The 25,545-nt window shown below is 41.8% G+C and overlaps 1 protein-coding gene across 1 annotated transcript in view; it reads left to right on the top strand.

Moving 5' to 3' along the window:
- sema4c (sema domain, immunoglobulin domain (Ig), transmembrane domain (TM) and short cytoplasmic domain, (semaphorin) 4C) overlaps nucleotides 1–25,545 on the top strand; it is a 45,114-nt gene that overhangs the window by 13,125 nt on the left and 6,444 nt on the right. The window contains exons 2-13 of the mRNA XM_084551932.1: nucleotides 2,362–2,516; nucleotides 7,081–7,143; nucleotides 9,774–9,872; nucleotides 10,246–10,342; nucleotides 10,827–10,946; nucleotides 13,188–13,339; nucleotides 16,394–16,569; nucleotides 18,731–18,875; nucleotides 19,368–19,581; nucleotides 22,452–22,567; nucleotides 24,720–24,877; nucleotides 25,407–25,498. Coding sequence (XP_084408058.1) covers nucleotides 2,362–2,516; nucleotides 7,081–7,143; nucleotides 9,774–9,872; nucleotides 10,246–10,342; nucleotides 10,827–10,946; nucleotides 13,188–13,339; nucleotides 16,394–16,569; nucleotides 18,731–18,875; nucleotides 19,368–19,581; nucleotides 22,452–22,567; nucleotides 24,720–24,877; nucleotides 25,407–25,498 — 1,587 coding nt within the window. The remainder of the gene's footprint in view (nucleotides 1–2,361; nucleotides 2,517–7,080; nucleotides 7,144–9,773; nucleotides 9,873–10,245; nucleotides 10,343–10,826; nucleotides 10,947–13,187; nucleotides 13,340–16,393; nucleotides 16,570–18,730; nucleotides 18,876–19,367; nucleotides 19,582–22,451; nucleotides 22,568–24,719; nucleotides 24,878–25,406; nucleotides 25,499–25,545) is intronic.

Here is a 25,545-nt window from a genome sequence, read left to right as displayed (position 1 = left end):
CTCAATTTCAGAATTACCTGTCTTGATGAATTTTTTATTGAACAAGTGTATGAATACAATATCTTGACATCTGGCTCAATAACAGCCTCACTTTTACAACTCACTTTAACACACTGACTGATTGAAAATGCTGGATAAATAAAAAAGACGGTAATTCTGGAAATTCTATTATGTTGATGCCATCTTTAGCCATCAGTATGCTGCTACTTTAAGAGCTCTTGGTTTTCGGGAACTATGCTGCAGAATCCTAACCGGTGGCTGTAATAGTACACACCAGTGCACAGTTCATCAAAATAAGGGCCGGTCTGAGAGCATCATTGCCTCGTGTTTATTTGCACAGCCTTTCTAAATAGACGACCACCTTATCTCTCTTCTGACGTGCAGATCTGGAACTTATCAGACTTGCCTTGAACACTGGCTTCTGCTCCAGGTTCTTAAAGTAAACACTTAGGCTTGGGAAGCGTTCCGTGCTGCACTCCATCCTGCGGGAATAATTTACAACAGATCTCGAAGCAGATATCGTGGGTAGTTGCAGCAAACTTGTTAGAACCTGATGAGTTATATAATAATGCTTTTTTTCAGACCATGGTATTATGTGACACTGACTTCAGATCTAATCAATATATGATGTTTTAGGGCGGAACAGTGCGTGGTTCAAATCCAGGCCGATTGGGGCCTTTCTGTGTGGAGTTTGCATGTTCTCCTTGTGTCTGCTCATGCTCCTTAGGTTCATTGGTGATTCTAAATTGTCCGTAGGTGTGTATGTTAGTGTGAATGGTTGTCTGTCTCTATGTGTTAGCCCTGCGATAGACTGGCGACCTGTCAACCTCTCGCCCGATGACAGCAGGGATAAGCTCCAGCCTCCTCCAGCAACCCTTCACAGGACAAGCGGTTGCAGAAGATGAATGAATGAATATGGTGTGTTATTGTAAATGCACTACGGTAGCTGGGAACATAGCAGGTGTGTGAATGGGGTTGAGTGGAATGAGAGGACAGTTCATTATCTCCTGAAGTGGAAAACATGACAACTAAACAGCCATTTTGCTAAACACATAATGTTTTATACCTGTGCTGAAAGACTTTTTGGCAGTAATGAGATGTAAATCAAAATCATCACTTTTACAGAGATAAAATTGCAAACATGTGTCCATTTACATATCCAGCAGACACAGAAAAACATTAGTATTTCTTTATAGCTGTGTTTCTCCGCACCTGGCAAATCTATGCAGGTCCGATGTTCTTCTTCGTTTGAGCCCTAATTTCTTTCTCCATCAGCTTCTGAAGAAAACATATGGCTCTTTAGCTGCTGAATGCAATAATCAACTGCTAGTGTAGTCTTGATAAGAGTCCTGAGAACATACATCGATCAGCCACAACTTAAAAACCACTGGCAGGAGAAGTAAATAGAAATGACACTCCTTGATAGCAGCAGCCATCCACAGCAGGATGCAACCTGGCACGGACTCACACACAGAAACGGTTTAGGAACAACTCAAAGAGATGAAGAACAGCACAAGGTGTTGACCTGGCCAAATTCACTAGATCAAAAACTGATCAAGTATCTGTGGGATGATCCACAGAGGCCCCTCCCCTCAACCCAAAGGACCCAAAGGCAACAGAATGTTGCCAGACACCACAGGACACCCTCAGAAGGTCCATGGCCATTCTCTAATAAGTCAAAACTTACACACTATGCCTGATTGGTTTATATTAATAGCAGCAAAGATGCAAACCCTAAAAACCAAAAGAATGAGATAAAAGACAAAAAAAAATGTACTGTGTAATTTAGCAGAACTGTAATTTTTAATTAAATGTTGTATAAAGAGTAGCTCTGAGCATCACATTGGTCTCCAACATAGGAAATGGTTTGCATAAAATCATGTGTAGATGGGAAAATTAAATGGCTAAAGACCGTAATCACCATAATCATCTTCCTACAGTGCTGGGGTTCTCACAGCTAGGGACTCTTGGGCAGCTTCTGAAAGTTGAGTAATATAACACACGGTTCTCGGTGAAAGCAGTCATCCAGGTCATTGTGTATGTAAGGGCTAAAGCGAAGGCGTCGGACTCACTTGAAGACGTTTCACCTCTCATCTGAAAGGCTTCTTTACTCTGAACAGTCAGATATGAGAAATGTACAGTGTGGATGGCACTCAGCTATACGTGGTTGAGTTGGTGAGGCTCTGTGGTGAGAATAAGCAGAGACATCAACAAATTTCAACAAGGAAAGTGTCAAATGTTCTTCTCAGGTTTTTATTCTGTCATCTGTGAACAGAGCAGCTGACGGGAACGATGGGATATTTTGCAGCTATGTGTTAACAGTAGTCTAATGTAATGATGTAATTGTGTGTCCTTATCCAGATGTGTTGGACAGCATGGCGAGATTCAGCGTGCAGGGAGTGTTCAACTACAGCATGCTGACTCTGTCCGACCACGAAAGGGTTTTGTACATTGGAGCACGGGAGGCATTGTTCGCCCTGGACCCCAACGACATTAGCAGACAACTAAGGCCACAGGTAACACACACGCACAAACACGCTTTGAAGATTTGTTTCTGTTCAGTAAGGACAAGGAAGGATTTCAAGCAGAATAATTACAGCCTAACTGACGGCTACACATTCTGAAAGGCTTTTGTAGAAATGAAACAAATTAAATGATAACACACAAGATTTAATACCACTGGGCTTCATGATGGACAGTGGGGAACAAAACACATCTTCCACATGGCTTGGTTACTGAGCACTGCTGAGATAAACACACATTTCAAATACTTAATATAAAGAGCTGGAATTCAATTATGATATCAATTGTGATAGAATTATTATAGAACATCTTTCAATGTTCACCAGGAAAGGAAACATAAAACATAATCTGACCAGCCTATTAACTTACAGACTGACCTCTTCTTCTTATTTTTCTTCTTCTTGTTCTTCTTCTGGCAGATAATCAAAGAACTTAATAGTAGTCTGTAATAATAAGTTGACTGAGTCACACTAGCTGTTTGGTTTTTTGTTGGTCTGGCCAGTATTTCTTTCATTTCTTTTTTTTTTTTTTACAAGGCAGCTTAGACCAGACAAATAATCAAGCGAATTAAAAGCTTTTCAGAATATATTTAGGTGTCCTTTGATGGCTCCGCCGTGTAATAAAATGCATTAATTTCTGTTTTTAGCTAAGAGCTGTTCCATTACGTGATCATTTTTGCACACATTTTTTTGACTTAGTAAAATGTGTAATAACACTTATCAACCCAGAAAACTGTAAAATATATTAAAACATTATCGTATATGTTGGATAAAAGTATTACAATATTGTTAAATTACAGAAAATTACAGAAAATATCCTATTTTCATTGTGGTCGTGACCACACTAAACTAACTAGACCAAACTAATGTTATGTTAACAAAAGTGGCTGTGGAACTGCCAAATACCTAGCTAATTTGTTAACATTTTATCTCTGCAGATTAAAATGCATAGGCTGTTGTTGGAAGTATATTTATTACTTAAATATATTCTGCTTCAAGCTGGAGTTCAATCAGCAATGTTTCTGGTTAAGCTAGTTATAGCCAAAAGTTATATTTTTAAAGGACCACTGTGTACGATTTAGTTCCATCTAGTGGCAAGGTTGTAGATGACACCTTCCTCACCCTCTGGAAAAAAGCCCTCTCTAAAGTCAGTCATTTCACACTACGATAGAAACTTGGTGGTACAACAAGATTGACTCGTTGAAAGACAATCCGCTCCCTATTTAAGGATGGACTAATTAAGTATATAAGTATCTTGTTTTAAGTTGATCATACAGAAAAAAATCATACACAATGAAAACATATTATTGCCAATAATCCCCTGAAATCTTTTACATTAGTACTTTAAAGCTTTATATTCTTACAGTTATTTTACTAACATTACTAACATATTATATAAAAGTACTGAGGTATTTTGGCTCCTTAAATGCAGTGCTTCAGTTGAGATAGAAAATTCTCCAAAACTTGCTTCAAAAATAAGAAAATAATCCCTCAGACTGATATTTTCACACATGCTTGTTAATCAGGAGTATTTTGGACAGATGTTGGACAGGCATTTGCCAGGTTATTACTTTATTTGGAAGTTATTTCTGTTCAACAGTAATAGTGTGGGTAAGCCGCCAGCTATTAAGATCATTATATGTGCAGCTATTGGCTCCAATATTTCACAAACATAACCACTGTGAATGTGTGGGAGTTGACAGGTACTCACACAAACACTTGCACATACACTTGCACAGGCTTTGGCCCTGTTTCTCTGAGTTTGTGATGCACTCAATCCTGAGTTTTTTTTTCTATTTTCCTTGTTTTAATTTGTGTATCCTGTTTCTCTGTGAAGCCCTCCAGGGCAAACCTGTTTCTATCTAAAGGAATTCTCGACTTGACCATATACACACACTTTTACTCATACAGAGATGCTAAACCTGCGGAGACTCAATCTGCTTTGTTGCTTCACTCCCTCAATAATTGGTCCATATTGCAATCAATACAATTACAGCAATGCGGGGAAGGTGTAGTGAGCAGCCCGCAGTGGTTTGGGGATTGCTATCTGATTTACTGCCGTAATGAGCAGTTATTAGTTGCACACACACATACGCATACACACACTCAGCCACTGGCTGTTTGAGTGAGGGTTATGAGTCTTACAGTAATGATAAGACCACCTGTTGTCAGCCCCCAGCGTGCAATGTGGAGAGAAGGAGCCAACACAGAAAAATGACAGAGCAAGGACGAGGGAATAGTCCACCCCCTCTGTCACCATCTGCCCATCACTCTCTCCCCCCTCCTCCCCCTTTCTTTCCTTTTAACTGCGCCTTTTTTATTTGTTTGCTGTAGTCGTACTCGCCGTCTTTCTTCATCACTTTCATGTATTCACTACATATAAGGATGTTTATCTCAGACTTTCTGGAGACAACAAGCTCCCATCTATGTTTAAAGAGCTTTATTCTACATTAATTATCTAATTTCTTTTCTCTGATGATTGTGTATTGCTTTTCATCATTTGATTTATTCATTTTCATTTTTAACTTTGCAGGATCTATGCACTGGTCCTCCTTGCTCATGCTCTCAGAACGAGCCCACTCCTTTACAGCAGAGTCATTGCTCAAGTCTTAATTTGAATAAGTAATCACAAGAAATCATACCAAACTTAATTCCCATTCTTTATACACCTATCTTTATTTTTCTTCAAATGCTAACCAGCATGTTACATTCCTTGCAAACTAGTGTTCCTTTTATGCATTTCCTAATGGCCAAAGTGTGGGCCGCATTTTTTGTGCTGACGTAGTCAGAAACAAAACACCAGAGATTAGCACATGCCTCTCAAAATGCTGAGACCAAGTGGCCATGTAATAGCGCTGCACGGGTCCTTCCCAAAATAAATGTTTCCATTTTCATTTGAACTGTACTTCATTGTATTCTATGTGTCACACAAAGACTTATCTAAAGATACTAATGTGAAGGGAGTTGAAAAATGTGCTTCAGAGTTTTTCCCTATTATTGGTGTGGTGCATTAATGTGATTCGGACACTTACTTTGGCAGATGTGTCTTTCTAGGCCATTAGTTATTGACCCTGAGAGCAGGTACTATGTGTTGATTGCCACTTCTTCCTCCAGATATTGTATTTGGTTTAATACTTCATCTGTGCAGAGCAAATGAAGAGCTCGGCTAATGAGAATCCCTCTGGGACAAATTAGAGGTATCACACTGCTGCTGTTGCTATGCTTAATCGTGGCGGTTCTTTCTTTAAAAACTAAAGTGTTAAAACTGTGGCTCCTACAGGTGATATTTCACAGCCACTGAGCCTAATGATTAATTCAGTTATTAAATCTTATCCACGATAACTCCATCACCTCTCCAGTGATCGTAGGATGTCTGAAAATTAAACGCAGTAGGAAGGTTTTAAGGGGAATACTTTTCTTTTGGCTGATTCTTTATGTACAGTTTGTAAATGGATTATGCTCAGGTATTGAATTAATGTAGAAATACTCAAAACTCGTTTTGGCATGCATTTCTTAGGTGACTATTAAAAGGCTATTGCTGTAGTACGTAAATGTCCATTTAAATGCTAAACTTTATTGCCCAGCGTGACAATAACCCATTATTTGATTGCTGTTTGTTTATATGCAGTCAAGTAAATCCGTTTAATTTTGAATTTGAAGCAGCTACCTGCCTCTAATTGCCAGCATAATTATTTCTAATGGTGTGGAACCCTCTTAGTTTTAGTCGACAAGGCAAAGTTCAGCCACGTGTCATTTAAAAAAAGCAGCTACTGTAAATAAGTCTAAATATCAAGGTCACTGGTTAAACAAAGTATAAACATCGCAGGTGAAAGAGCGGGGCTTTTCATTTGGGGAAACCCTTTTGTTTTAGTGAAATTGCACGTTTTGAAGAATGAAAGCCTGCAGCTTGAGTCATACTTTCTACAAGCATATTGCAGTACACTCTTGTAAGGCTGTCTTTGATCCTTTAAACAGCGGTATAAACATCAGAGGATTGCTGTAAGGACCTCATCGCTTCCTACCTACCACTGTGTGATGGGGCCAACACAGAAACTCTACAGCTAGGCAAAAAACCCGGGTCTCTGCAGCTTTTTTCCCTGCACCACCCATGCAGCTCAGTCTATTGCTCATTTTCAAATAACTGCACCTATCGTTGAGGCTTGACTGCTCTAACTTACATTTCTGAAACATTTTTCTACGTAATTGGTGGATGGAAACGTGTGCATTCACACTCATTAATGCTTGTTATAGGTCATCTATAAGATTTTCGGTGCTAAAACAAATTTGTAAAAATTGACAGTTTTTATGAGTCTGGTTGTTGCTATGGTTACGGCAGCTAGTGGTCAAGAGCAGAGTCTTCAGCAAAATGGCAACGAGAGAAGTGTGAAATTCCTTCACTGTGATGGGTCTCAAAGTGCATCTTATTAGAGATAAATGATGGCATGTCCTTTCCTATTTAAATTGGTTTTTGGTGTATTATATACTGCTACATTACATACCAGATTTAATACTTATGGGTGAAAGGCTGAATTCACATTAGTCTCTTTCTCTTCTCCAGATCGACTGGCCGGCTCCACAGGATAAGAAGAGGGAGTGTGTTGCCAAGGGAAAGAACAACCAGGTAACGTGGATGATAGTTGAAAGGGCGTTGTCGGGGTTAACCTGCCTTGCTCAAAGCATGGTAGTTGTAATAATGTTTTCCAAGAGCATAAGTCCCATTATTCACTTAACTACTCGCTAGATTACAGTTTGTCAAGTCAGCCTGAGGTTTCAGACTGGAAACCTTCCAGTCATTACATTAGCACACAGTGAAGTGCATCTTCCAGACAATGTTAGGATCAGCAGCTTTTAAGGTGGTTCGATTCAGGGTGTGGAAGAAAGCCCGTGGGAGTCTTCTTGCAAAAAGGATAGTCTGTGATGAAGGGTTTGGTTGAGCTACAAAATGAAACGAAAAAAAATATATATATATATATATATTTCTTTAACCGCACAACTTTATCATATCAACACTTGATCAACACATATTGTCTCTAGGCGCTTTACAGGCCTCAGAGCCTGAAAACCCCAGAGCAAACACTAAGGTGACAGTGGCAAGGAAAAACACTCTTTTAACACCTTGAGCTGAACCCAGCCCATATGGGAGGACCCGTCTGCTGGATGCTGGTTGGACAAAAAGAGGGAGAGAAGAGAGAATTTATACATGCATCTGGATAAAACAGGCATGCAGCGTATACAGTATGCATGATGCAAACAAGATTACATGATACTCATACTGTATACTGTGCATGCACTATATGTGGAAGACTGAAAAGTTGTTTTTTCTTTTTTTTTTAAAAAATGCATAAACAGGCTATATGGAGCCAGCATTCAGTATTCATTGCAGAAAACTTCAGTGGGTATACAGTGTGCTGCCAAAACTACCTTTAAAAGAATAATCAGGAGCACAGAGGCAGAAAACTATGACAGATTATAGTATATGCCAGCAGCATTAGCTTAGCATAGACTCTAGAAAGAAGAGGAAGACAGCCAGCAGGCACCGTATACCAAAGTGAAAATGATGACAGATTGTGTGGTTTTACTTGGGTCACTGCACCCAATCAAAAAATAGAACAGGACACAATAATGATAATATTAATAATCACATGTTGACTCTTTTATATTTATATGGATTAAACAAACTACACAATATATGATGTGATAGCTCAAGCAAGCTTCAGAGGAGATGACAGTCGATTTGTTTCCCCATTATTAATGCAGAGCTAAGCTAACTGGCTAACCATGGAGATGAGGAAAGAGGAGGGTTGCGCAACAGACAGCATGACTTTGAAGCGCACGAGGGAATGAATAGCTGGGAGGAGGCAGGCAAATAGTTCAGTGGATGAAAGGAGTGACGTAGCAGTCCAGGACGGGCTGATTTTGACAATATGGGGAAATGGAAGAGATTAATGAAGGAGGCCTGCAGGCAACATTCACCGGCGGGGAATGAATCGTGAATAATTCTTCCTTATTGAACTTTTCGCCAAAGTTTCATTTATAGCGCGTTTGTAAACACAGATATGAATCGGCCCCAGCCAGCTCCACACTTAATTCTCTGCAGGAGCTTCGCAATGTTTGGCTTGCATAATGTAGATTTGCATGAAATCTCTTTTAATATTTTATAGAAACACAATGAGCTTCTACAAATGGACCTAAAAAGTCTCTCGGTGCACAACAGTAACGTTTGATGCAAGTTTAAACAGAGGGGGAAATGGTTTATTGAAGTGGAGATAAAACTGGCCCCAAGTGAAATAAAAAATATATATGTAACTGGATTTTTAAAAGCACCCCAGATATTTCAAATAATCATCAAAAGTTAACGCACATTCAAAGTTTACCTTCTGAAAATGAACTGCTTCTCCATATTTCTGTGTACGTCCTTAAACACAGTGTGATGTTTGTGCAGAACATTTAGTGTATTCCTCCTAATTTACTCTGCGCATTTACTGTAGTCCAGCAACAAAAAGGGTCGGGCAGTGACTACAAATGTTAACAGGAATTTACTCACTACGCAAGAACAACCATATGGTGTTTACAATGCCTGCTGTAACATTTAATTGCTAGTCTTTTTATGTAATGTTGTAGAAAGGAGCCTGTCTGCCAGACACATCCTGATGATTCTCAGTCATTGCCGAAGCAGTAAAACTGGATTTTTAAACCACCACATTGCTCATATTACAGCCTTGAGATGCAGTCATTGTTTTGATGATTGTTTTCATCGACTGGATGCGCTGGATTGCTTATTCCTCTAGTATGCGTCTTGTGCGAGCATCTGTTTCCATTTCCAGTCAAAGAACTTTACTCCTCATCACAGTGCAGACATTAAAGGGACACTTCCCATAAAACTCTGCATAAATTATTTTGTTAATTATCCCCATATTCTTTGAATGGAACTATCAGTCACTTTCTTGTTCGGCTAAAAGATTATTCAGATAGCGTGACAGAACATTTGACTGATATCACGCACATTAAAGTAACAGTAGGCTGACTTTATACCTTCTTAATGCCACAACGGTATCAGCAAACATGATCTTGTTTCAAGGTTACTATGGTGTTCCCGACGACTGAGGAAAACTAAATCTCGGCGCATGTGTGGGCATACTGAAAGTCTTCATGATAGAGTAGGCTTCACCTTAGCTGAGGACAAACAGCACTGATTGCCCCTTTAAAAGAAGGGCAACAGCATTCTAATAATTTTTCCTCGCTCCCTCGCAGACTGAGTGCTTCAATTACATTCGCTTCCTGCAGAGCTACAACCACACACACCTCTACACCTGCGGCACCTACGCCTTCCAGCCCAAATGCACTTACGTGGTGAGTATGCATGCGCGTGTTTGTGTGTTTTCCCTAGATAGTGAGTCATGGCGAGCCAGAGCTGACAGGTGTCAACGTGAGATGTCTGCCATCTGACCTGAGGCTAAGACCACTGTGTGACAAAATAAAAATAAATGCAATGGAAAATGAGTATCTCACGCAGGGTTAGCTGAATGTGTGAAAACTTGTGTGTGTGTGCGAGTGCGTATGTGTGACACTGATGCGATGGGACAACATGGCGAAGGTGAAGATGTGGGCCTTGCAGCGGACAGACAGCGCTTGCAGCTCTACCATGGGGGTCATAATACATATTGACCAAAAAACCACCTGTGTTCCTAATGGTGTGTGTGTGTGAATCTGTGTGTGCTTTCAGAACGCGGACTATTTCACCCTCAACACTGTGGCCATGGAAGATGGGAAGGGCAAATGTCCATATGACCCTGCCAAGGGGCACACTGGCTTGATAGTGGGTAAGTAGAAATGTATGATTGTTTTCCTGCACAGGTTTCAGCATCATTTTAACCGAAACAGAAAGATTTGTCCTGAGGTGGATATCCACTGACATCCATAATCGAGAACAAAACATCCAGTCAGCCTCTGTTGTTCCACGAGAGCAGTGTGTACACTAAAGTGAGCCGCCCGATGTCTTTACAGCTGTAAAGGAAGCATAAAATGCCCATCAAATCTCCAAAAACTGCTCTTGCAGAATTTCCCATCTGTTTTGTTGCCAAGCGATTGCATTGAGAGGCCAAGAGTCCAATTAAACTTTGCACGCTGCCTTCATTTCACTGTAGACAGCGTCACTGAGCCTACAGGCACCCATTCTCCATCCTTCTTTGTGTCTCCCCGCTGAACCACTGACCTTCTCTTATTGTGAGCCTGTAAAATTGTTGCTAAAAAAGAAAATGTAAAAAGAAACAGAATTGAACTAAAGCTTGCATTTTGTTGCTACAGATAAGGAGCTGTACTCGGCGACGCTCAACAACTTTCTGGGTACGGAGCCAGTCATTCTGAGGAACCTGGGCTTGCAGCATTACAGCATGAAGAGTGAATACTTGCCGACCTGGCTCAATGGTAAGTGAAAGAAAGACACGAGGAAAACAAAGAAAAATTAAGTGGTGTGCTGGCAAAGTGAAAAATTAGACGGAAAGCGCTAAACGACTATGTTGCAATGTAGGAATTTACCTTCCACCTTCTCCATTTCTGAAAACACAAGTAAACACTTCACAACTCATGAATTAAACCTTGCTGAAAATTTCTAGTCACCAGATGGTGACTAATATAAGAATAAACTACCCGGTAAACATGACACCATGTGAACGCAGCAAAATTCCCCTGTCCTCTTCCAGTATTGCGAACTTTCTGTACATCCTAGCACATAGGCATCTTACAATAATAACGACAGGCCTCAAAATCTTTGATAATGTAATTTTCTCACACAAGTAAATAGGAGCAGATTTTTTCTTTATAGGTAGCTATCAATTTTGTAGACGGAAATGATGAGTGCTGCCTGTAGATTGTATCCGCTGCAGCCAGCTGACTAATCTCCAGCTCATCTCCACCTAATCTTTTCAACCGGCTTGTTTTAAAAAGTGAGCCATGTATGTAACTATGTTTTGCGCATTCATGTGGTGCTGGGGTAATTGGAGAAATTAGTCTCTGACTCAAATTCAGTCGAACAGTTCTGCCAAGTTGGAACGACTTGGAAAGTCGCCAAAAAGGCTTGGTACTCTGCACGCACTCACCACACCTTTGAACAAATACAAATGTTGTTTTTAAGATTGACATGCATACATTTGGAATAAATTGCATGTATGCCATTGCTCCCCTAATACATTTCCTTTGCTCTTCATTGTAACCAAGTACTGGTAACATATACTGTACCAATGTGTTGTTTGAACTCTTGGAGAAAAACATCTTCTTAGAGTTTTGCTGGTCACGTTGTTCCCACTTATAAGCACACGAAGACACCAAAGTCAAAAGATGACTTTCCAACTCAGGAATTGAGACAAACCAGGAACACATGGCTTGCCAGGCATGTTTCAACATTTAATGCTAATGCAAGGCGGATCAACTCGCAGTTTAATGTGTTCTCGCTTGCACTTTAACAGTACTGTGTGTGTACTGGTGGAAATGACGAAGATGACCTTCATTACTATGATTAGAATCCCATCGGACGCAGTGTCTGCTCTAGCTGCAGCATGCTGGAGATGTGTTTAGAAAACTGTCAAATTTTAAACTTGTATTTTAAAATTATATTCAGAAGAAACTAAATGTTTATGAAGAAATATCAACTGATCCCTACTCGTGTGGAATTAAACAAAAATATTCGGCACAAGTTAAGTTTGTTTTCTTTGTCTGCAGCACTGAAAACCCCATTAAATATGTATTCTAAAAAAGAAACAAAGAAACATCACAGAAAAGTTTGATAAGGCTGGCTTCTTTTAACCGAGTTTCATTAAAAAAATAACAGCCAGTAACATGCAAAAGAACAAGAGAAAGAGAAATGAGTTGCAGGAAATGAAGCGCGGGCCTCGGCTACAGCGAGGGATCGTTATCTTTTGGGGGAGGAGGTGGGGAAAAAGGACGGGAGCCACTCGGAGAGAAATGAAGGGGAGAGAAGAGGATGAAGTTGCAGCCGGGGAAATGGGTGATGAAAGAAGAGACATTAGGGTAGGCGATGGAAAGATAGAGGGCGAGGTGAGAGGAATGGAGAAAGGAGAGAGAGAGAGGAAGGAGGAACGCACAGATGAGGGAGGGTTTTGGACTGGTGTGTGCGGTCATTATTCATGCCGATACGGAGCTTTTATTAAAAAACTATATCTGCAATGAAGCTAGCCTTAATTTAAGCCATTTACTGACCAGCCAAAAAGCTTTTAATTGGCCTGGGTTTCAGGGGAGAATTGCAGCGTCTCATAAGAGCTTTTAATGCTGCTTCAGAGGCTTTTATACTGAAAATACCTGTCTATATGGCTAGCTAGTGTATCTTTGTAATTCCAAAAAATGTCTGAAACATATCATTCACAACCTAATAGGAACAGGATATAGAGATGATATAAGAAAGACAGCAGTCGGTGGAGGAAATGGGAAAAAAAGTCACAAAATTGACCGCTAATAGGCAGCTCTGAAGAGACAGAGGGTGAGAAATGACTGGAGAAGAGGTGAGAGGAAGGAGAGTGGTGAGAAGAGGCGCCAAGGAATGAGATGAAGGTGCCAGGCTTACGTCTGTATGTGTGTGTGAGGTGTGCTTTTCTCCGACCAGCTGAGACTGTGTCTCCACTGTAAATGCCTGATATTCCTCTTCTGTGTGCGCAGAGCCGGACTTCGTTGGTTCAGCCCTGGTGAGGGAGAGCAGCGGCAGTAAGGAGGGCGATGACGACAAGATCTACTTCTTCTTCAGCGAGAGGGCGATGGAGCTCGACTGTGACACGGAGCTCATGGTGGCCAGAGTGGCCCGCGTCTGCAAGGTGACTCCACTGATGATCATCAGAACCAATCCCACAGTAGATTCAATTAGGAATCTCCTACGACCGCCCTAATCTCAGTCCCCTGATTGTCGTATCTGCGGGTGTTATGAACAGGAAAAGCACAACTGATTCTAACTGTAATCAATCTGCTAGTGGCTACGAGTGCACAGGGACCGATTTGACTGCAAAATCATAGTTTCATGCACACTTGGCTGGAAATCATCTGTTTGCTATTTTCTCCAGCTGTTTCAGCAGCTGTTTCTGAGCACATAATAATGTGAGACAGCACTTGCAAACTGTTTTGGGCTCACAGGCTACAACAGCAGAGGCCCATCTAAGGAATCAACTGGTGGAGCTGTTTGTAGCCAGATACAGTGTGTAAATATACTGTATATCCTGTTGAAGTCAGTGAGTCAGCCGGAGAATAGCCAGACGTTATAAACTTTGCTCATTTTTTCCAAATATAACAGGATGATGTTAATTTTAGATCCGAGGCTTGCTCTGCTTTTAATTGTGTTTCCATGTAAAGGATACGAGCTGACAGAACTGGAAGCACACACTTTGAGCTTTGAGCTTTGAGCCAACACAAGAACCGAAGCTGCTCACTTAAATCTAAATGAGCAATTTCTTTACAGGACACAAAAGATCCTTAATGGTTAGGTTTTTTATTTATTTATGGACCTCCAGTTTTATTCTTCACTTGTGGACTGATTTGGGCAAATCTTGTCATTGACTAAGCCTCCATTAAACCGTTCTGTCCATCTGCCGTGGCATATGCAGTCCTGGTGATAATAAAAACATGATACTTTGTAGTTCTGTTATAAAAGGACCAAGAGACACAGAGTTTATGTCAACGTCAGTAGAAAGCACAGGGAAATGCATGAACCAAATAGCCGTCCTTTGTTTTAATCTGACCCAATGCATCAACAGCAACAGAATTTCAGCTCATTGCCAGTTTACTAACAGTGTTTTATGTGGAGACAGTCACGCTGGCGCAGATCTGTTTGGCGATTAATGCATCCATTTGCTAAATTAATGGCCTCATTAGGACAGCTGATTAGGTTTGATATACCACAGTGATTGTGGCCAGATATCAGAGGTGCCTGTTGTTTTGAGGAGAGCGAGATTTGGTGCAGCCGGCTTCTTTTTTAATTTCTTCAATTTCGGTGACCTTTCTGTTAAGGGTTTAGCGTCATGTTACACTCACTTATGCAACCGTGTAATCTCAGTAACCTTTAAACAGAGCAAACCAGAGACAGATTGTTAATCGTCGGTGGAGATGTGCGTAATTAAGTGTGCAATATATGCACCAGTTTATGGGAAGTGCCCTTTAATGCCTGCACAGTGACGAACAATAAAGCTCTTGAAACCAGAAACAGATGCTCTCACATGATGTGTACTACAGTGATGAATAATTCAGCGCATCCTGCTGATATTACGTCGCTGTAATATGAGCATTTGCATTTTTTGAATCTGTTTTTTTACAGCCTCTGTGATCACTGGGGATAATGGGAATTAGACGTATCTGGCACAAATGCCTCTTCTGAGCCCGCAGAATGACAAATAAAAGGTCTGCTTGTCAGTGTACAGTATATGTCATGTTTACTGTGCAACTGAATATTATTGTCATCTTTGTTTTCAATTTCAATTGCAGGCGTCTCGGGTTCTAAATGCTCCTTAAATGCCATTTCATGCATGACGACAGTTCAGTCAGACAATTCTCAGATTTATAATTTTATATAGAGAGAGTGAGAGGAGTTTTTACACAGAGATCATATTTGTCATTCATGGGGTGAGGCTAATCCATCATGTTCTTGATCTGTTCAGGAAGCAATGTAAATCATTCGGTAGCCGTGGCAACACGTCTAAGTTTGCAACATGAGTGCAGGGATTTTGCCCTGAACAGACGGTGGAGAGCTGAGGTTTCTGCCGTGTTTTTATCCTTTTTTTGGGGTGTGTTTTTATTCATTTCTTCTTTTCTCCTGTTCGTCATTATTCATATCATGCAGCATATATATTAGTGACCCTCTAATAATAATCAGCGTGAGTCTTTTCTACACACAAGAAGTAAACTGAGCTCAGTGGATTTGATTTTGGCTCCTGATGATGCACTGATGATGCAGGAAGACATCAACAAAACAGTCCAATCAATAAGTTGCCTCTCAGTCCGCACGGCTTGATGTTGTACAGACTCGGCCGTCTATAAAAAGTTCAAGTGTGAAAATGAACGACTACTTAAATAATCTTTAAATTATATCACTAGAAAAGGCCATTCTCAGTGTATTAAACTGAAATTCATTGCCACCCCCTTTAGAAGATAAAAACAGCCATCTAGTATCAAACAAATGAAGCTTCAACATCCAAAAGTAGCACAAAGCTAAACAGCCGTCCGGATGATGGTACACCGATCAGCCACAACATCAAAACCGCCAACTGAATAACACTGATGATATCATTACGAAATAATGTTCTTCTGGCAAACCGGCTGAACATTGTTGCCGACCAAGGGCATGCCCACAGCAACGGCAAGTGAGTTCTAATTGCGTCTTTTTCCATTGTTTTGTGGTCCAAACATCCTTTCAAACCAAACCGTTATACACTGTGTGTTCTGTCTACCAGAACCAGCATTAACTTTGTCAGCAATTTGAGCTACAGTAGCTCATCTCCTGGATCGGACCACGAGTCTTGACCGCCACTGATCTTGTCACCCCTTCGCTGCCTTTTCTTCCTTTTGCCACTTTTGATAGGTACTGACCACTGCAGACTGGGAACAACAAATTAGAAGTTCAGTTTTGCAGAGGCTCTGACCCAGTCATTTACTCATCAAAGTCTCTCATACTCCTCTACTTAATCATTTTTCCTGCTTCTAACACATCAGCTTTGAGGACAAAATGATCACTTGCTGCTTAATATACCCACTAATAACAGGTGCTGTGATTACAAGACAATCAGTGCTATTCACTTGACCAGTGGTCATGACCACCATGGTCATAATGGCTGATCCGTGAATATCCAAATCAAATCTAAGATAAGATCTGACTTGTCCCCTCTCAGGGTGATCTGGGTGGCACCAGGACCCTGCAGAAGAAGTGGACAACTTTCCAGAAAGCCCGGCTGGAGTGCTCCCTCCCAGAGCGCCACGTCTCCTTCAACAACCTGAGGGCCGTCTTCACTCTGCCGGGGCAGGACTGGCGGGGGACCACCTTCTACGGCATCTTCCACGCCCAGTGGTAAGTCAAACGGCTATCACTCCATTTTGGTAGCGCCCTCCAGATAACTGTGAGGTAATAAGTACACACACCATCTTCTGCCACTCTGCCAACATGTCATATACTGGACTCTTTTATTAAACTCCACTATGGGTCAGCCACTCACTCTGATATGATGGCTCTAATTATGTACTTTGTGCGACTGGGTATGTACTGTATAATTGAGTCTTTAATATAATAAGCCTTTAGCTGACACTAATGTGAGTTATTTTGAGTGGATACAATACAAGAGTGCCTGAAAATATTTTATTGCCTTTAGTAGAGTTTGAATGTTACATGGATTTATTATAGGTTCATTTAATAGTAAGCCCATTTGCTTAACATAATCGAATTGATTGAATTAATTGGTCAACGACATCGCCCCCCAGATTCCATGCCAAGACTTGGGCCTTTTTAAAAACCTTCAGTAGCTCAGTGATTCAGAGATTTGGTCACTGGTCAAGACAAACTATTTCTACCTCTCGTTGCTTGCTATCCTTTCCAGTCAGAGTGTTCAACTCCTATAAGTTTTCCTGGGTGCACAAATTTATCAGGCCTACAGTAAATGTGACCCAAAAAAAAAAAAAAAAACTCTCCAACAATCTTTTAGTACTGAAAAAACTACTTGGATAAGTGGTGAAACATCTTCAAGAGCCCCCAGGGTATCCATTGTTCATATCTTTATTTTTGGGGGTGGACATACAGTGCCCTGGATGACTGAGAACCTTCACAGACATACAACAGAAGAGTAAGCAACGGAGCGACACATGCTTTGTTTATTGCATATACAAAAATGCTGACAATAATAATTCGATTTCTGTGCATGACCTTGGTATTAGTAGTGGACCACTTCATAACTGTAAGTTGCTTATTGACAAAGAACTAGGAGCGAGGGCAGAAGGTTTTCTCTGGGAGGAAAGTTGGAGACATTTTCTGTCTCTGGGCGGTGCCCTTTGATGTAAGTCTTTTGTGTTCCTCAGTAAGATATCATATCACAAACTGAACCTGCTTTGAACTTCAAGCTTTGTTTCTGTGTTCAGAGTTCCTACAGCTGCTGAAAAAAAAAAAAGCCTAATCCCTTTTGTCTGCATGACTCTCTGGGGATTCCTTAAAGCCCCCTGGCTTTGATAGAGATAACATTAAGATAATTGGACATTATGTAAATGATGGCTCGGAGTTCAAGCTATAATGTGACTGAATGGGCTGGCTTTTTAACTTGCTTTTTTTTTTAACATAAAGACATCAGTGATGTCCTTAAGTTTTGACATTCACCTCTTAGAACCTGTGGCCCTGCTGCACATTAACTGTACTATTCCCGACTGAAAAAAAGTACTTCCCTCACAAAACATGGTACGGACTGATGAACACAAACTGTTCTTTTCCTGTTTACAGCTTCTAAAAAGCACATTTCATAAGGAGAAAAACACAATTTACACCAGCAGCACGCAGTCCATTTAAAGCTACAGGCTTCAACGACTGTTTGAGCAAATAGCAGCAGTAATTTCCGATGTTGCTACTTCCTGAATACCAGAGTACAAACTTCTTCAAAATTGTACGCATGCCTGCGTGTCAAAATGTTGGTGACTCATTTAAAAAAAAAAATGCTTCTGTCAACGAGCATGGAAATCAAATGTCAAATGCGTACATGTATAATTTAATGTCTGTGGGTTATACGTCAGTAGCCAATTTTATTCCCGTTGGGGGTCTGAAATTGTGGTGCAAAAAGTGCTCCCGCATCCTAGACCTCACCGTTAAATGAAATGCATTTCCAACTGATTGATTTCACTGGCATATGAAGGAAGTGTATTACATGTGCATCAGTTTGCTTGGCCACAAACAGAGTGGAGATGTGTCAGCACATGTAGTTATTGCAGCTCACTCAATAAAACACCTTAGGTTGTAGAATGAATAATATTTACAGTGGGATTATTGACAAATTGATTAAAAGCACATTTGTGACACCATTGTTTTTTTTGCTCATATTCAATACATTTGATGGAGTGATATTTCTATTTCCCTTTATTTTCACACATCCATCCTGTTTAGTTTATCTCTTGTTACTGGATGACAGGTAATTCATCTCCCAGTTATTACTGCCACACATCGCTGATTCCTGATTCACCACCTTGCTGGCATGTTTCAGGGGTGACGTGGACGTGTCGGCTGTGTGCCAGTACCAGATTTCCGACGTGAAGAAGGTGTTTGAAGGGTCCTACAAGGAGTACAGGGAGGCGTCCCAGAGGTGGGGGCGCTACACAGGCACTGTCCCCAGCCCACGGCCTGGATCGGTAAGAAACTGGGAACCTTTGCAGTGGCACATAGTGTATGTTATATAAATGCGGCCTCCAAACTATTTCAGGAAGCAAGAAAATGGTTATAGAAAAATACTTCCTATAACTGTATTGCAAAAGGATAAATGAGAGGGGTAGTGATATAATGAGAGAGGAAGGGGAGAAGCACAGTGGTGGCAAACAGCGAAAGCTGGCACCACACAAAAAGCTAAAGATGTAATGATCCAGGACAAAAGAGAAGGAAGCAGGGAAAGGAGTATAATGGCAGACGGAGGTAAAGGCGAGAAAGGAGCAAAACTGGAGAAGAAGAAAGGAAGGAAGGGAGGGAGGGCAGTTATCTCCGAGCCAGCTAGTCATGCCCACCTGTGCAAGCTACATCTGAGAAGTTCCTCTTTTACCTTTCTGGCAACCTTACGCTCCTGCTTTCCTCCATTCCATTCCTCGCTCCATTTCCCTACCCTGTCACTCTGCCCTCTTTCTGTTCTGCAGTGTATAACGAACTCAGACAGAGAGAACGGCTTCAACAGTTCCCTGCAGCTGCCTGACGCCACACTCAACTTTGCCAAGAAGCACCCACTGATGGAGGACAAAGCTCTGGCTCGCCCCCTGCTGCTCACCAAGGGCGTCAACTTCACGAGGCTGGCAGTGGACCGAGTGAGCGCCCTGGACCAGCGGGCGTACAATATGATCTTCATCGGCACAGGTACAAGTTACATGATTTTACTGAAAACTCTCTGTAAAATTCAGAGACGCATTTTACCAATGTTAGTTCAGCTACTCTAGCATTTAGCATAGACACTGACCATTTAAATGTTAAATAGTCTTGTTTTTATATTTTCTACCTGTTGGTACTCGACCCATTCGCTCACACATTCACACGCCAGTGTCAAGCACTGGGAGCAACTTAGCTGCCTACATGGCTCACACCTGAGATGAAACGTTCAGCTGTTACACTTCAGAGATATCAGCTGCTTTTAGCTCTTACTCTTCATTTCTTCTGCTGAATTTGCAACTTTCAATCAACATCTCACATGCAAACCATCAGGATTTTCACATATTTGATCATGTTTACAGTATTTACACTTGTGCACACAACACATGGTAAAATACATTGCAGACCAACAGAATATCATGAGCTGTTGCTTCAAAAACAAAAGGGCAAAAGCGTTGAATTATATCCTTAATGACACACTAGTGTTATTATGAGTTTGTATTGGATTGGATTGTATGCTGGTCTTGTTGTTTTGCTCACCCTCAGCAGTATGCTCTACTCTGTGTGGCAGCGAAAATACATCCTATGCACACAGTCTTTCTACATATCCCCCTATTCCCTGTCTGTGGATGAATGTGAGTGTGTCTGTGTGCTGAAGGGAGTTGCACACAGTATTTGGTGAAGAGCTGAGAGCACACAGACCAGGATGGCAGACAGGGACAGGTACTGGCATTAGGTACGGTGGCACAAAAACAACATGCCATCTGGACAGACTTCAGCTGGGTTTCAATTAAGGGCTTGATTTGCATGTTGAGAACCATCTTCACGCATCAAAGGAAATTGTCCGTGTGTGCGCTGCTTAATTAATACCTCCAGTCAGTAGCCATCGGGGCCCGTATGCAGGTGTCCGGCTTTGGCACCGAGCAGAAATCGGTCGGCTCTCCCAGAGCCTTAATCCCGAGTAAAACACATTTGACAGTGGATTCCAGTGAATGTGAATTTGAATGCAGCTCGTCTCATGAATGGGGAGAGAGCCTCAGCTACTTACCATTCAGATCACTGCAGAGGCGGAGTGACTGGGGCAACACTGACAGTGTGACAACAGCGGACTCAGGGCTCCTCTGCTGGCAAGCGGGGAGGCCAATCCGGACACACACACGGACACACGAACACGCATACTCACACTCCCTGAGCCAAGCGCAGTCATCCCCGCTTGTCGTGCTTCACAGCACAAACTCAACAGGGCATTGGCAGACGTGCGCTCATAGTGCCAATTGGGCTGCAGGCTTGATTAGCTATTAGCTGCAGTATAGTGACAGCTGATGTGAGGAGAAAGAGAGAGAGAGAGAGAGGGAGAGAGAGAGATGGAGTGCTTGTCTGGATTTTTTATTTTTTTCTGAAAAAACAGGCTACAGGATTGAGGGATTAGCTGACACTGGTCCCTGATGCCATGAGAGGCGAGTGAGATGATATGCCTGCTGCTTGCTATGCCTGAATTTCTCTATATATCTAGTTCCTTCTCTCCCGCCTCTCTTTGGCTTCCGGGTTAGCTTTTCACATTATCCGTGACAGTCTCTTAATCGAGAAGACCACACAGGAAAGCACATGTCAGCATGTAACACTATTCCAGCTTTAGACACACAAACACATCAAGGTCACCCCACCAGCTGTGCCCGATATACCTTTCATCACGGCGGATCTGAACTTGTTCACAATGCCTTACATGAAAAGAGGCGCAGGATCTGCTCTTCCTCCTGACCCAGCATCACCTCCCCACACACCGCTGAGAAAAAAACAAAGTCTTCAAAAGTGTCTGATAATATTACTGTTACCTGAGGTGTTAAAGGGCCAGGAACAGCTTCTCATCTCTTTTAAACTCACCCTTAAATAAACTCACCTTTAAATATTTTGTTGCTGAACTGGAGCCCAGGAAGGAGCTGAATGTTCTGGCCGGAGAAGTTTTCTTTTGTTTTTTTGGTGCTTGAAATTCTAGTCCAGCTGGCGTCAAAGTTTCACACATTGATGTAAGTTGCAGACCACTTGATGACGCTGTAGCTATGTGCATTTGGCTTCTGTTTCTTCTTTCTTTTCACAGCAGACATTATTTGTCACAGGTTTTTACAGGTGTAATTAATAGCATTATCGGCTCATGCGCATGCTTGCTCTGTGGCACGACTCTGCCGAGCAAACCAATACGATTAATGTGACTATTTTAGTCTCACCTGCACCTTGCTCTGCTGTGACAAGTCAAGAATAAAGCCTCAAAAGAGCCATTGCTTTGTTTGATTTTACACGGATAGGCTTTACGAGGCACAGCTGAGGAACAGAGCATGTTTTTGGCAGTCAGTTATGAACTGCAGCTAAAGACATGAAGATGTTTATGGGATATGTGGTGTTATTCAGCTCGTGCTTTAATATTTGAATTGTTGCGTTTGTATATTTTATCTTTAAGAGCTCCTATGCGGTCACATGTGCTTGTTTGTGAATATACCAGGATACGATTAATATTTAAGTCAAATACTGTGCAGTCGCAGGTGCTTGATCTGATAATAAATATTTAAACTGACCGGGCGACAGTCGCGGCTGAAAGGGTCACTTTGTGTTAACATGTCATTATTATACAAATGAACTGGCGTGCTGTCACAGGACTGTTTGTCAGTATTCTCTGGTATCATATATATATTTAGATGAGCTGCTTGGTTGTGAAAGGTGTGTGTTTATCGGGCATTTATTGTGACTCAGCTATTCATTTGAAAATATAGGTTTTGATGAAATATTAATGCACGCCATGAGGGACCAGGGCGTGCCTGCTACAAGTCTGACTGAACAGAACTCATTCCTATTTTCTTTCTGTGCCGCAGCGGAGGGTTGGCTGCAGAGGGTGGTGATCCTTGGCACTGAGGCGCACGTGATAGAGGAGATCCAGCTGTTTGAGACGGCCCAGCCAGTGGACAGCTTGACCATCTCCCACGCCAAGGTAAGAAAACAGGGATAGGATTTACCACAGCTGCTGCCAGTTGGGCACATTATGATCAGTTCTCAGCCCGTGAAAGCAGTTGTATTGCATCCTCTGTTGTGTGATGAGGATCCGCGTCAAGTCGGAGAGATTACCCCCAAGATGGTGGCATCAGGTTTAGCTCAAATTGGGTTTGAGACTACATATCTTTGCCTTCACCAAAAATTGGAGGCCAGTGAGACAGAAACTCACCAGTCTGTTGGAGAGATTGAATATCAAAATGATAACCATTGTCATATTTATTGGGATTACCCTGCCATCAGAATCTGTTAGAGAGATACACACTGCTGTACGAGATATTTTTAAACATGAAATACCCCTGGAATGTAAGACCTTATACTTTGGTTCACAAACTGTCAAGATATACATTGATCAGGCATAACATTATGACCACCTTCCTAATATTGTGTAGGTCTCCCTTGTGCCTCCAAAACAGTTGTGACTCATCAGAGAATGGACATGGGCCTTCTGAGGGTGTCCTGTGGTGTCTGGCAACAGAATGTTGTTAGTGGGGGCCTTCGGGTCCTATGGGTTGAGGGGAGGGGCCTCTGTGGATCATCCCACAGATACTTGATCAGTTTGGGATCCAGTGAATATGGAAGCCAGGTCAACACCTTGTGCTTACCTTGTGTTATTCACTTCTCCTGTCGGTTTTAATGTTGTGGCTGATCGGTGTACGTTTTTAACAAATGTACTTCTGATGCATGGTAGAAAGAACCTCACAAAGAAGTGGTGGCCTGAAGAGATTCTTGCCTGAAGTTTAAAAGGCATGGATGAACATTATAATGGACATCTGTGAACTGTTATGTAATTGGTGAAAAAAAATAAAAATAAAAACAGTTTAAAGAGAGTTTAAAATGTGTGCGGAATTATCTGACATTTTCATAGCTTGGCCCAAACTAGTAAAACAGGATATCCTGTCTGCAGTGTTGACCAAACTTCCAGAATTTTTTACAAATACCTTGACTCCCTTCTGAGCATTTCTGGAAAGCAAAAGTGTTTTAACTTAGCCTCGCTCAAGGGTTCACATCCCAATCAGTTATTATCATTAAATTACTATTAAAACTGTCTGTCCTGGAATTGATTTACTGCATTGCAATTGGTTGATGCTGCCATTTTTGTTGAAGCATACCAGGGCCTTTAATGACCCTAGTTAAACTTGTAATCACTTTACCTTCATTAAGTTTGAAATAGAATCTGTCCCTGGCCTTTCAGTTGAGCCATCACTGCCTGAATACACTTTCTTATACACAAAACACACTGAGGCAGAAGTGGTTTTAATAAGAGGAAATATGTCTGTCTGTTTAGTTGTTTTTTTATGGAATAATTTGAATAAGAGCTTCTTTCTTTTTTATGGACTTCACACTGTTTCAGGATGCTTTTGTCTTCTGTCCAGCATCATTAAGAGTGTAGGTTAGGAGCTATTTTGGATGTCTTTCTTGTCATATCACATTGGTATTCAGTGACAGCAGTGGTACTTTATCTTCTGTTGATCTGTTAATACCTCTTTTGCCAGACACATTGACAACAGACAGCCTGTCAGCACAGGGTCATTGGTCTGGTGAGACCAAGCAGATGTTTTTATCAGCTCTCGCCCATTTCAGATAAAGCGACATCTCATGAATCCAAAAATTGTCTTCACAATAACAGTAATCACAGTCCTTCGCCACGGCGGGGAGTTGAACCTCTGCCCCGATTTGTTTTCCCAGTCTCCCCGCCCTGTCGACTGAGCCTTTGGGTTGATGCCGGCCGCGTCCCCGTGGCTCTGCAGCAACATGTCCACCGATCAATGCGGTCCTGACGGGGCGTTCCCAGCCCTAAACCCCACTGCTTATCTCATTAATTCTGGCTTAGCCGCCACCAGACGTTTTATAACAGCTTTTGCGAAAAGAGCGCAAACTAGATTGGATGGGAATAGGGTCGGGAGGGTGAATGTTATTGTAATTGAGAGTGATTATCCCATTATCTCCCCTAACCCCTAACTCTCCCCCTCTCTCTGTTTATCTTTCTTCTTCTTTTTTCATCTCCCTCTGGTTTCTGTCTCTGGGTGGATGGCTGGATCTGTTCTTTGTCTTCTTCTTCTTTCTCTCTTCTTCTCTTTGTTCCTCCGCAGAAGTACTTGTACATCGGCTCCCGTTCTGAGGTTCTCCAGCTGCCCTTGGCCAACTGCAGCCGCTATCAGTCTCAGCAAGACTGTCTGCTCGCCCGGGACCCTTACTGCGCTTGGGACAGCGAGGGTCGGGCCTGCGTCCGCATCGACCTCCACAGAGGGTGAGACCAGCACCCACGTGCTCTCCGATGTTCATACTATATTTTATTGGGTCTGATATATTAGTAGTTATTCCAAGGTTTGGTGCTGAAATAAACGAAGCTGCTGATCACAAATAGTAAATATTTAAATACTCTGAAAAAGTATTTAAATATTATGCAGGCCTTTAAACTCACTAATGTTTGAGTCAGATTCATAAAAGCAGCTCGTCATAGCAGAGTGCAGCTACTTTTATTGCAGATTTTACAGACTTCCACCCTGAAGCTGTTGGGTAAAAGCTTTCTGCTTCACATGCTGTGATTTCCCTGCTCAGCCTTGGGAAACAGACGTAACCACTAAAATATAACTTACGCATTTAATATGTTTTATATTGATTCAGCTTACTTCGTATTACTAATGTTATATATATACAGTATATAACAAACTGGCCATACAGATGCTGGACCCAATATTGACTGTGATACTTAGTGTGGAAATGTCTTTCAGTTCTTTCCTCATACCTCATTCCACTCTGCCTTCTGGGCTCCGCAGGTCCACCTCCTCCCTCTCACAGGACCTCATGCTGGAGAGGTTCAACCGGGGGAAAGCCAAGTTTGATAAACCCATCCCCTTCCCCAGCCCTGGTAAGTATGAGGCCACACCTCACGAGTGGCCCCTTGTGGGGATTGAC

The sequence above is a fragment of the Chelon labrosus genome (genome assembly GCF_963514085.1).
Source record: "Chelon labrosus genome assembly, chromosome: 9".
Taxonomy (NCBI): Eukaryota; Metazoa; Chordata; class Actinopteri; order Mugiliformes; family Mugilidae; genus Chelon; species Chelon labrosus.
This window is presented reverse-complemented; position numbering and strand designations above follow the sequence as displayed.